This window comes from Helicoverpa zea, chromosome 4 (genome assembly GCF_022581195.2).
Source record: "Helicoverpa zea isolate HzStark_Cry1AcR chromosome 4, ilHelZeax1.1, whole genome shotgun sequence".
NCBI classification, from domain to species: Eukaryota; Metazoa; Arthropoda; class Insecta; order Lepidoptera; family Noctuidae; genus Helicoverpa; species Helicoverpa zea.
In genome coordinates, this window is record NC_061455.1 from 13,703,038 (window position 1) to 13,715,962 (window position 12,925).

The window sequence follows — 12,925 nt, forward strand, 5'->3', positions numbered from 1 at the left end:
TGGTGTCTACCTGGTCCAGCGCGGCGGCCGGGATGAGAGGTGCGAACTCTCTGGCGTTCCGCCTCCTCCTTCTCGAGCATGACCGCTTCGCAGAAGGAGGCGACGGCATCCCATTCCCTCTCGCCCCGGACCATGGCCTGAACCAGGGCCGGACGCGAGAGGTCGCCGCCGCCCAAAGCCTCGACGAGGACCCGGCGGTGCCCTTCCCATGCGGGGCACACCTGGACTGTGAGGTCCACCGTGTCCTCGGGGCTGTCCGCACAATGGTGACACCCGGGCGCCTCCTCACGACCGATGCGGTGCAGGTACCTCCCGAAACAACCGTGTCCGGTGAGGACCTGCGTCATGCGGTACGTGAGGGCGCCGTGACTCCTCCCGAGCCACTCCTCAAAGTTATGCAGGCCCGCCGCTAGCTGTTTGTTCGCCCGCGTGCAAAACTGATTATGCCGCCCTACGACTACATACGTTTTGTCAAAAAATATATAAGGGGGGGGGGGAGCGGATCCAGGTGGTCCGGACCCCCCCCGCCCATTCATATCCATCTTACTTATCCAACAGAAAAAAATATGTACATGCACCGCTCTGATTGCAGAAAACCCACCTACTTTTGGATAAATAACTATTGCAATACATAACATACATTACACATAACTTTTTATTTACTTGAAATGTTCAGAGTAACCTAAGCAGTCCTGGGTTAGCCCATAAGCAAACTAAGCAATTGCTTAGGGCATCAATGCAGTGCAATCATTACCCAAGTGGCCCCTATGTATTGAAAGATTGTGATTAACTTAAACTAACGCACTTAAATATCTATAACAATGTTTAAAGTCAGTAAAATACGTTATTTGGTGGGTTTCCCGTTGAAAAATTATAAGACACTTTCCATATGTAAGCAAGCGCGAGCGGAGCGAGCGCGATATTTTTATTTTTAAAGGACACAAAACAAATAAAAATCACTGTAAATTAACAAAGCAAAGTCAAAAAGTAAGATATGCACAGAAGTGAAGTGCAAAAGCCGCGAGCGAAGCGGGCGCGATTTTTTCCTTAGAGTTTTCATGAAGTGAACATATCATAGAAAGCCATAACGGACGTGCGCGAAAAATGTTTATTCGGAATTGAATGCCTCAACAATTAAACAAAGATAAAATGCGATATCTGACATGGAGCCGCGAGCGCAGCGAGCGCGAATTTTTTTGGGGATGCAAAGGGTGAAACAGTCAAAATTGATAGGAGACGACCAAAGCTAGGGCGGCTTTTTCCGAAATTTTATTGGTTTAATTTTGCCGCCCCCTAAATAGCATTTGCCCCACGCTACGCCACTGCTTGATCTTAAATCGTTTTTAAGAATCTTTAATTTTGAAAATGTCCTTTCAACAGATGTACCTAACTGAAACCGGCAGTATAAGTAATATTCTTAGCGCTATTGCTGTGTTCGGAAATATTGAAATCAAATCATTAGTAAAAAGATATTGTATTTTTTAAATATTACGTGATAACTCGCTAGATTTGCCGCCCCCTAGGACGTGCCGCCCGCGTGCTGTGCACGCGCTGCACGCCCGCTTACGGCGGGCCTGAATGGTTATGTGCAACACGTGGAACTAATCAGTGTATTATTAATTACATAATAGGACAAATAATTGTAGTTTGCTAAAGATTCGATTGTTTTGTAGTGAACCTTCAACCCTATCTGAATGTTTATGAACTTACCAGCGGGTGTGTCCGAGTTCTCCGATGTGGAGGACACGGTGTGTTTCCTGAAAATAATGGATAAATAATTACTTACATTGTTCATAGCAAAAATATAAATACTTCACTGACTTTTCACGCTCTATTTTAGTAGTATCTTTACAGCTTTACTAAATAAAACGCATTACCTGCCTTCCTTAATCTGCGAGTTGATCTTAGACTTGAGCTGTTTGGTGGACTCGGTGCTGCCGCAGCTGCTGTCTATCCGGTCGTCGAGCTCGCGACTCTGCGCCTTATCCTTCAGGGAACTGAGACTGTTATCGTTGGACACGTCGTCGGTCGATGTGCTGGACACACTGGGTCTGTTCTCATCTCTCTTCCTGACGCGTTTGGAAGGCCGCCGCTTCGTGGAGCTGGATGCGAACTCGCTCATCTCTTGCGTTTCAGACGTGAGTAGAAAGTAAAAGTTTGCTCGGGAATGTGTTACGAAGGTATCGCTAGCCTGATGAAATAAAGTTTTTTGTTGATAATAACACTTTTCTTCAAAGGTTAAGATAAAGTACCGTAGTTTCAACAGAATTATGATGAATCGGTGAGAGATAATGAGTATTTTATTTGGATGTGCATGTAGATGAGGCTGGTGTTAGGTACCTGGTGCATGAGCAGCAGGAAGTCGGCGAGCGCGGCGAGGCGGCACAGCAGCGGCGGCGCGCCCACCAGCCCGCGCACCACGTCCACCAGCGCCGCGCTGCCCACAGCGTCCAGCGGCCCGCACTCCGAGTTCAGGAACCGCTCCTGTATATAATCAAACAATGGCTACACTTTGCCACGCTGCGATCGATCACATGTGGCCCGATGATTTATCGGGTGTTTCATAACTTCAGCATGGGAAAACATGGTGGTTTGTAGTTGTTTGGACCTTGCAGGCGCGCAGCAGATGGTCGAGCAGCGCGCGGCGGCACATCTGCGTGTGGTTGCGCGGCGCGGCGCGGGTGCAGTGCAGCACAGCGCGTATGTACAGTAGCAGTACCTTGCAGGCGCGCAGCAGATGGTCGAGCAGCGCGCGGCGGCACATCTGCGTGTGGTTGAAGGCGCGGCGCGGGTGCAGTGCAGCACAGCGCGTATGTACAGTAGCAGTACCTTGCAGGCGCGCAGCAGATGGTCGAGCAGCGCGCGGCGGCACATCTGCGTGTGGTTGCGCGGCGCGGCGCGGGTGCAGTGCAGCACAGCGCGTATGTACAGTAGCAGTACCTTGCAGGCGCGCAGCAGATGGTCGAGCAGCGCGCGGCGGCACATCTGCGTGTGGTTGCGCGGCGCGGCGCGGGTGCAGTGCAGCACAGCGCGTATGTACAGTAGCAGTACCTTGCAGGCGCGCAGCAGATGGTCGAGCAGCGCGCGGCGGCACATCTGCGTGTGGTTGAAGGCGCGGCGCGGGTGCAGTGCAGCACAGCGCGTATGTACAGTAGCAGTACCTTGCAGGCGCGCAGCAGATGGTCGAGCAGCGCGCGGCGGCACATCTGCGTGTGGTTGAAGGCGCGGCGCGGGTGCAGTGCAGCACAGCGCGTATGTACAGTAGCAGTACCTTGCAGGCGCGCAGCAGATGGTCGAGCAGCGCGCGGCGGCACATCTGCGTGTGGTTGAAGGCGCGGCGCGGGTGCAGTGCAGCACAGCGCGTATGTACAGTAGCAGTACCTTGCAGGCGCGCAGCAGATGGTCGAGCAGCGCGCGGCGGCACATCTGCGTGTGGTTGCGCGGCGCGGCGCGGGTGCAGTGCAGCACAGCGCGTATGTACAGTAGCAGTACCTTGCAGGCGCGCAGCAGATGGTCGAGCAGCGCGCGGCGGCACATCTGCGTGTGGTTGAAGGCGCGGCGCGGGTGCAGTGCAGCACAGCGCGTATGTACAGTAGCAGTACCTTGCAGGCGCGCAGCAGATGGTCGAGCAGCGCGCGGCGGCACATCTGCGTGTGGTTGCGCGGCGCGGCGCGGGTGCAGTGCAGCACAGCGCGTATGTACAGTAGCAGTACCTTGCAGGCGCGCAGCAGATGGTCGAGCAGCGCGCGGCGGCACATCTGCGTGTGGTTGCGCGGCGCGGCGCGGGTGCAGTGCAGCACAGCGCGTATGTACAGTAGCAGTACCTTGCAGGCGCGCAGCAGATGGTCGAGCAGCGCGCGGCGGCACATCTGCGTGTGGTTGAAGGCGCGGCGCGGGTGCAGTGCAGCACAGCGCGTATGTACAGTAGCAGTACCTTGCAGGCGCGCAGCAGATGGTCGAGCAGCGCGCGGCGGCACATCTGCGTGTGGTTGAAGGCGCGGCGCGGGTGCTCGTCGCGCAGCAGCGCCCGCACGCAGCACAGCGCCAGCGCCCACGCCGAGCCGCGCACTGTGACGCGGCCTCCGTTCTGCTCCGTCTCCCACGTCAGCTCCTGCAGCACAGACCCACTGCTAGTCCACGGTGTAGCTACTGCGCGCGACCGCCGGATTACATAAGTTAAGGCCACCGCGGCTACGCGCCCCGCGCCTCGCCGAATGCTGGCGCGGGGCGCGACCCCCGACTTCGGGCTGACTCAACGGTAGCAGGCGGCCCTCGTTGTCGTCTCGTCGTTGCGTGTATTGGCATGTTACAACTACTTTGTTAAATTACATTCAAAGATCACCAAATCCACCAAAACTGTTTCCTTGTTGAAGAACCCTAGCGAACAGCATACAAATTATTCTTTTTACCTAGGTACTACCGACACCTAAAATTAACAGAAGTAGGTAATCAAAAGCGTTTCTAATTGAAAATATAGTTAAATCCTACTACGAACCTCCCATCTATCTCCCAAAGCTTTTTCCCAACTATGTTGGGGTCGGCTTCCAGTCTAACCGGATTCAGCTAAGTATAGTTATCGGCGCGGATAATGAGCTCTCGGCAGAAAAGTGGGGATCGCTTTGCGCACCGTACACTTATGGCAAGAAAAAACACACACCTTTTTATTATATATTTTTTCCTAAATTCCCTATGTAATTTCATACTGGCTCAATGATTAAAAGACTTGATTGTATTAATTGAGAAATGGAAATTAGGTAATCAAAAGTGCTACATATTTAAAATTTAGGTTAAATTTTCTAGTTTGACAAAAAAAAATACAACGTACCTTGGTACATTTCTTGTTAACATTTTTGACCTCGAATTTAATTTATTCTTTAATGAAATAAAAAACATTTTTTATAAAACAAAAAAAAAATATTTTATAAAAATTAGTGTCAATTAAAGGAGAATGCCCGTTTTGTTAGGAGATTTGGGCCCCCAGAAAAAAATTGCGTGCCATGGTGGTTTTAACTTTATTTTGAAGAACGACAATTACCTTTTCAGACCCTGAAAACAATTTATAATTTTTTACCCTAGTTTCCGAGAATTATTGATTTTTTTCTGATGAAGAATTGAGGTTATTAGACAATATTTTTTCAAAAACAATTTGCGTTAAAACAATAAAATATTTTTAGTATTAATATTGATTCCCAAATGAAATAAAAACATCAGATATCATCTTTTCTTGCTAAATAATATGTTAAACTGTTTATCTTGCAGTCAGCGGAAGTAGGTTTTGCTGGCACCAGTAGAAATAAATATACTTAGGGCTAAATTGGTTGGAGGAGCATGTGGCTACGTTACAACAACCACAAGGAGATATCTTAAGTTAAGCTACTTGGTCAGATTGCACTTGGGTGACCATTCATTACAAACTTCAGCTGGGTGGCTGCTAGTACTTACATTTAAACTGCTGATTCTGGGTGCATTATTTATACTTGTTATGAGTAGCTAGAATCCAGCAAGTGTGACAACCACTTACCAGGAGGTAACATGTTATAACCCAGTGTATCGGGTATGGAGGTCAGATGGGCAATCACTCTTTGAGCAATACTGTATTCAGCTGCATCGGTTAGACTAAAAGCCGACCCCAAGATTGTTGGCAAACTGGTAGGTACCTAGTATATACGAGTATGTATGACATATATGACAGCATCTCCTGCAAGCGACATAGTAAAATCACTGCCCTGCTACTTAGTAAGATCGCTGTGCCATCTATGATTAGTTGTAGTTTATTTTAGAAAGGGCTTAATTATAAAGGAGTTTAAAATATAGTAAATGCTATACAGATGTTTAATAAGAAAAAACACAACCAATTAAAATAATAGACATTTATTCTTCAAGGAATATGTTGTCTAGAAATTGTGCTGGAGCGCTTATATCATTAAAGCGGTGGCAGTGGTGGTGGTACAGGAATCATCATATCTGTAATTATGTTTCCATCCATGATACCAGTCTCCGGTGCAGACTCCACAGTGTGTTGGCTACTGCCAGCAACGGGTTGCCTCCGGACTTGTCTTGATGCAGCCGCCCAACAAGGAACACAAACTCGTTCCAAATGCAACACCTAATAACAAAAATATTATATTTAGATACTTGATATTCATTAATATTTAATTAGTTCAACACACACATACATATGCATTCATACATTAAGTTTAAATAAATAAGAATAAACACTTACGTGATGTACTGGTGTCCATCTTAGTATAACATTCCTTTGAGGAACTATCTTGACTGACTCTATGAGTTCTGCGACTTGCTGTTGACAAGCCACATGCGTAGCATATGTTTAGGTGTCCACGAGCAGGGGATACAAGTGACAGATTTGAGTTAGATGCTGTCTGGTTTTGTAATAATACAAAACATTTCACACACAGGATATCATCAGAAGATATCTGGAAAAAATGACAAAATAAAATGTAAGGTAGTTTAGAGACGTGTGAAATCCACAAACATAATAAAACAAACTTACCAATGTAGGTGTTTAGAAGGATAAGCATTGGTTCATCTATTTCTTCAATTTAACGTCTACGAAGATTAGGCCCTATACGTAAAGAGAAATTAACACACTGGCGAGACAAAGAGTAGTTTACTCGACTTCTACCAGGTGCAGACATTTTTCCGGAGTAAAACAACAATATCACTAAAAACAAGAGTCCAATGCTCACGAGTCAATGTGCTCACTTATCATTAAGAAAAGAGTCCAATATCTAAAAAAAAACCACTGGAGGCACGAAAACGATTAGCTCGACAGTTTTTACGCAAATTGTAACTATCAGAAGCAAATACGGAGGAATAAATTCAACTCTACGCATAACAACCGGCACGAAAACAATTTGAATGACGTATTGATTTGACAGATAGACTCGCGTTCCGAGTAGATGTTACCATGTTAAATATTTTGTTAATCGATTTTCTAAATCGATTTGTTATAAATAATATCATTTACTAATTATTGTGTTATTGTTGTATTCCATGTATGGTGTTAGGTGTAACCGTTTTATAGATATAGTTCAGTGGTGACTTTTGTTAGTGTTGATATTTTATTGTTTGTGCAACAGTTATAAACAGTTTTTCTTTCTTCTTTTCTTGTTTACTATTTACGAGTGCATACTTAATATATATACTTGTACATTTTGATATAAGAGAAAAATGCTATATATTATATCGATATTTTCAATCGATCACCTCGTTCATTTAAATGAGATAGTCTGTCGTCTACCTGGCAACATTCACGTTAAGTTTTAATGGCGGAACTAGCTTAGATTCAATAAAATAAATATTAATTATGTTTTTCAATGCTAGGGTACAAGAAATTCTGAAAAAAAATAGTTAGTTTTATAAAATTAGGACTTGATTTTTAATAATAAAATATTCTTGACACTCTATCACAAATAAGGGGCCCAACGGGTGGCAATGTCCTTTACTGGAAGTGTACTAGTCGTGACGAAAGTGACCGAGTGACGGCTATGACGCGATGCGCTGCGGGCCAATCACCGCCTTACCGCCGCCGCCGCGCTCACTTCATACCACCAAAGGGACCCAATAAATCACTTCTGTGCAGGTGAAGGTCAGGGCTCAATATCCTTGCCGATGATTATACCAGTGCTTTACAAGAAGCGACTGCCTATCTGACCTCCTCAACCCCGTTACCCGGGCAACCCGATACTCCTTGGTTAGACTGGCATCAGACTTAGGGTCATGGCACATTATACCGGCACCGCAATAGCACAGCTGCAGCACGGCGTCGCCTCGAATTTAGACTACGACTAGCTGCCAGTGCGCTAACTACGCGTTGTCCGCAAGGTGCCAGCTCGCCGCCCGCGCGCCGGCCGCGAGGTGTAAGCTTGCTGTCACCGCAAACTCATTATGAAATATATTATACTATACACGATTTGATGCTCTAAATTGAATGACAAGTTAAATGCTGGTATGGAGCGGTGCTATTGCGGTGCCGGTATAATGTGCCATGATCCTTACTGGTTTCTGACTACCCGTCACGACTGCCAAGGATGTTCAGTGACAGCCGGGACCTAAAGTTTAACGTGCCATCCGAAACACAGTCATTGGTGTCCAAGATAATAAGCGGCCAATCACCGCTTTACCCCGTCTCCGCGCCTCACTTAATTATCACAAAAGAGACCCAATAAATCAATTCTGTGCAGGTTACTGCGCGCGCACTCAAGATTTGTGCTTATGATTGTACTGACCTCTTCAGTGTCGAGATGCCTCCAGGCGTTGGCGAGCAGCACGAGCAGCTCGGGCTGCAGCAGCACGGCGTCGGTGCGGGCCGCCAGCTGCACGCTGTCGCCGCAGATCGTCAGCAGCGGGCTGCTGCACGCCTCGTCCAAGATCACCTGGGAACACACGTGCATAAAGATATATTGAACAAGTAAGGCTAAATCAGTAGTCAGCCGATGAAATACTTGGATGCTATTTCGGCACTTTTTAAACATTTTTAGGTAGCGATCGATAGAGTTTTAAGAGACTTAAAAGTGACATTACAAAACGTGGTGCTCGTCCATTTCTGTACTTGAGGAGACTTTTTTATAGCGTCAATATTGCAAAGATGAGAGCAGGCCCCTCTTCTCCACTGGGCACTATGGGCAAGTGCCCTGGGCCCCGCGATCGAATGGGGCCCCCTAGTTCCTGCCAGATTAGATAGAGAGTCCTTAAAATATCAATAAAAAAAATCACTTTACAGTGAATATTTCTAAGCTATTTAGGCGTTATTTGTAAGCGGAGGTGGAGGACTTTTGCGTCCCAAATGTCAAAAAATGTTGAGCTCGCTACGCTCGCAGCTGCTTCACTTTCTGGTCGCTTTTTTGTTTGAGTACTTTTGTGTTCCAAAACTCAAAAATGTAAATCTAGAAGCACCCTTCTAGATTTAAGACGATTTCAAGGTACCACCGTACCTTTGCAATCAATATAGAGTTAATCTAAGGATTTTATGCTAAGCGAGTTACTTTTGTAGATTATTTTTTACTAGCTGGTGCCCGCGACTTCGTCTGCGCAGGTTTAGTATTTCGAACAATATGTTTACAAATTGTAGCCTATGTGTTATTCTGATGTATAAGCTATATTATTGTAAAGTTTCATTAAAATCCATTCAGTAGTTTTTGCGTGAAAGAGTAACAAACATCCATACATCCATACATACAAACTTTCGCGTTTATAATATTAGTAGGATATATCCTATTTTTTTAAAGTTAGTAACTGAATAAAAATAAATTTAGAACCTTGTTTGTCTATTTTCTTTATATATTATCACTAAATAGTGTTTTCTCAAGGTCACAGGGGCCCCATAATCCTAATGTGCCCAGGGCCTCAAATAGTTTAAAGACGGCCCTGGATGAGAGGCTAGCGATTTTTTGTGGTATGGACATGTAATGAGAAGGAATGGAGAGGGAGAGAAAAATGGGCAAGGCGAAGAAGAAGAGGAGGATTTATAGGACTGTGTGTATATAGTCAAATTATGTCTGTTTTAGTGTTCGTACCTTAAGGAGGTGATGCGACACGCGGCAGGCGGGCGCGGCCAGCACGGTGAGCAGCATGTCGGGCGCCGCGTCGCTGTACAGCATGCTGTGCAGCCGGTTGTCCACCCGACAAGCACGCAGTAGGATGCCCAGTGCCGTCGCTTGCTCAGCAGCACTGCCTTCCAGTTCTACCACCTGATACACATAACATTTATTGCTATAACATATCGTCAACACTTCACATTAACACTACAAAGGTTTGATTTACATGAGTTTTTCAATTTGGACATTTAAACAATTTGAAAAATGATGATACCTAATCATAAAAAGTCTTGTTTTTAAAACATTATATAGGTTTATAAAATAATGTTTACAAAAGATTGAAGATCAAACTTTAAAAAGTTCGACATTTTTAAAAATGGGTGCTAGAAGGCGACGGATCAACCTGATATACGGCATCTTCACTGATCTTTTTCTTTCCTAAAACACTAAGATAAATGCCACTGACCCTAGCATACAAGTAGAGCAGCACATCAGGCCCGCCGAGCATGTATATAGCGGGCGTGAGGCCGCGGTGCCTGCTGGCGACTGGCGCGGCCGTCCACGTGGTGAACAGCGTCTCGGGGATGGACGAGCCCGCGCCGCCGCTCGCAGCGCCCGACGCTGATGCTGACATGAGCCCTGCTGACGACGCCACGCGGCCGGCGAACACTGTGGAACATACGCTAGATTTAACTAACTACATATGTATACTGACCACGAAAATCTTGGATAGGATTACGATTTATTCGCTCGAATACTGAAATGCCACTAGTTACGTTTTCAGTAGTAGTTAAAAGTTACGTTTAAGTATTTGGATGAAGGAGTTCTTAAAAAAATGTTATATTACAGTCAGTTTTATTCAAGTTACCTGTAGGTAGCGCCACTGTCTGGTGGTATAAATTCATTATATTGGGTGCGCTCGCAGAGAACGTTAACAGCAAGTTATCATGTAGTTCTCGTAATGTCGTCGTCGATATTTCGAATACCTGTAATTTTCCCGAAGGTTAGAAGACAGAACCGAAATTATTTATGAAACTGTTTATTGACAGTTTGTTACCTGATCCCAGTCGATGTTGGAGTCTAGTACATTAGGCGTCAGTATCAGTGGGTAGTTTGGTGATTCACATCGCACCTGTGTAAATAAGAATTAAGACTTGATATACATATTTTTATTTCAGTTATATATTAACGTTCACTTGCCAGGTATGGTCAGACTTGTGTGCAATGAGATTCAGCGCAATGAACTGAGTGACTTGAGTAGTGCAGCGATTGACTAGCTGTGATTGTTGGTGTTTCCAAGCAGATTAGAATACCTGAGACAAGTAAATCTTTTTATTTTGTCGTTCCTGTTACAGCTGTTTTATCGTCCCACTACTGGGCACAGGCCTCCTCTCACATGGAGAAGGAGATTCATTATTTTGTTGCGAAACCATCAAATGTCCTTTCCCGCTGTGGGTTAGCAGCGTGAGGGAGTGACAGATTCTTACTGACTAGAACCCATCATGTTCCTTCTTAAGCCCTTTCATGTACCAAAGAGTTGCCACCTCTTTCGAAAAATCCTGCAGTCTCGGCAGGCCTTGACATTGGTGGGCCTTATTGGGGACAAATACATAACACCTGGCAACATGTCCCTTGCCTGTGCACATACCTGGCAGGCGTGGTCAGGCCCGTGTGCAGTGAGGTGCAGCGCCGTGTACTGCGTGAGCACGGCGGAGCGGTACAGCGAGGCGCCGGCCAGGTGGTACGCGCCGGCGCCGGTACCGCCCGGGCAAGCGTGCCCCAGCAGCACCACCGTCGGCGTCACCTTGCGGACTAGGATACCTGGTGAACAACATAACGCTTACAACATGTCACAGTTCAACTGCCGGAACGTCCAGGTATATCAATAAATTCCAAAAACCTCAAAAAATATTTTGTTAATAGGGAAACATGTAAATTCGAAGAGATTATTACTAACAAAAATCCTTACCTTGTACTGGCAGCGTTACTACTTCACACTCGTAACCATTCACGTATAGTGTCACCTATGAAACAAAGTCACATGTCACTAAATGTTTTTATACAAAAACAAATTCCCCTAAGATATAAAGCACTATACCTGTACATAAATATGTCTTTTATAGACGAGCTCTTTAACATTCAAAGCGACACATGTCCACTGTCGCGCGGGCATGTCCGTGGTGACGCGAGCCTCGCTCACGATGCGGTTCAAACCAACCTCCGGACGGGTTAGGCGGAATGTGAATGTGCCTGAAGGAATGAATAAACACTTTTTTTTAAACTGTTGGTCGCAGTTGTCATTTGCACTTCTTTGACAGTCGTTCTAAGAGCCTGAAAATCTGTAGCTTGTTTTGGTACATGTGCGACTCGCTGAACCCGCACGTTTAAAACACATTTAACCTGCGCATGTGCCTCAACATGCGCAAGCTACTTGCACCGTGAAGATGCACCTTTAGTATGCAATAGGGAATATCATATCGTCTGGGTTACTGTTTCGATTATTGCAAAGTCTGGACAGATGGTGAGTATACCTGTGTTAGTATCGAGCCAGGTGTCCAGCATGAGCGACTCGTGTCCGACCGACACGATGTGCGACAACTCAGTCGGCTTGCTGGACGCTTCCTTCTTAGGAGACTTCTTCTGCTTCGCTTCTGTGTCTGACGATTCGTCGTTGAACTCGTCTGTACCGTCTTCAAAATAGATAAATAAACTTCACTGTGACAAAATCAGCTGCCCATGATTAAGAACAATTTCTTCTACACAATCCAATCTAATCACAATCTTTGAGATGAGATGGAAAATATTCTATGGTAGGCAGTTATGTAAAGTGGACATTTGCAAATAAAGAAGATTTCTATTGTATTTGAGATTATTATAAAAAAAATGTCATATTTTGTTGAATAATTTGCTCCAAGTTAGCTAGTAAAGGTGAAAAATGTGATATTTTTGAGCACATACCCCAGTGGTCGGCATCAGGCGTGGCGTGCTGCCGGTGCAGCCACAGCACGAGCGCGAAGCCCGCCAGCCACGGCGCCCAGCCCGCGCCCTCCACGCCCACGCGCACCGCGTGGCACGACCAGCACGACTTTATACCTGACTCACCACATACACTATAATTCACCATCGTAAATAAATAGATGAAACAAATAATGTCAGAAATATTTTGTCAAATATAAAGTATTTCTAGTTAAAATAATAGCGTTTTATCAAGCCAAAGGGACACTGTATTCGATTGCAAATTAATGAATCGTTTGACTTTGATTGAACACCAAACTATACTTCTATCTTATACTTGAATATGGTACACATCAACATCAATTATTTAAGTAAACGAGGTTCATAATAGTTTGTAATTGAAATAATAT

The 12,925-nt window shown here is 45.5% G+C and overlaps 1 protein-coding gene and 1 long non-coding RNA gene across 8 annotated transcripts in view; both read right to left on the reverse strand.

Moving 5' to 3' along the window:
- LOC124629737 (lysosomal-trafficking regulator) overlaps positions 1-12,925 on the reverse strand; it is a 70,037-nt gene that overhangs the window by 17,287 nt on the left and 39,825 nt on the right. For 4 of the 6 annotated variants that reach the window (XM_047163264.1, XM_047163267.1, XM_047163265.1 and 1 more), the window contains exons 16-29: positions 12,519-12,653; positions 12,092-12,250; positions 11,659-11,810; positions 11,530-11,584; positions 11,209-11,381; positions 10,618-10,692; positions 10,429-10,546; positions 10,027-10,229; positions 9,540-9,713; positions 8,253-8,399; positions 2,609-4,111; positions 2,341-2,484; positions 1,878-2,191; positions 1,711-1,757 (exon numbers count right to left, since the gene is read on the reverse strand). In XM_047163264.1, coding sequence (XP_047019220.1) covers positions 1,711-1,757; positions 1,878-2,191; positions 2,341-2,484; positions 2,609-4,111; positions 8,253-8,399; positions 9,540-9,713; positions 10,027-10,229; positions 10,429-10,546; positions 10,618-10,692; positions 11,209-11,381; positions 11,530-11,584; positions 11,659-11,810; positions 12,092-12,250; positions 12,519-12,653 — 3,399 coding nt within the window. The remainder of the gene's footprint in view (positions 1-1,710; positions 1,758-1,877; positions 2,192-2,340; positions 2,485-2,608; positions 4,112-8,252; positions 8,400-9,539; positions 9,714-10,026; positions 10,230-10,428; positions 10,547-10,617; positions 10,693-11,208; positions 11,382-11,529; positions 11,585-11,658; positions 11,811-12,091; positions 12,251-12,518; positions 12,654-12,925) is intronic. The other 2 variants (XM_047163269.1, XM_047163266.1) reach the window with 2 other exon arrangements.
- Positions 5,856-7,562, reverse strand: LOC124629741. Of its 2 annotated transcripts, XR_006984321.1 has the most exons (3): positions 6,515-7,462; positions 6,224-6,437; positions 5,856-6,106 (listed from the first exon to the last, which is right to left on the reverse strand). It is a non-coding gene; the product is annotated as an uncharacterized LOC124629741 (long non-coding RNA). The 2 variants fall into 2 exon arrangements; XR_006984320.1 differs by having other exon boundaries at positions 6,224-7,562.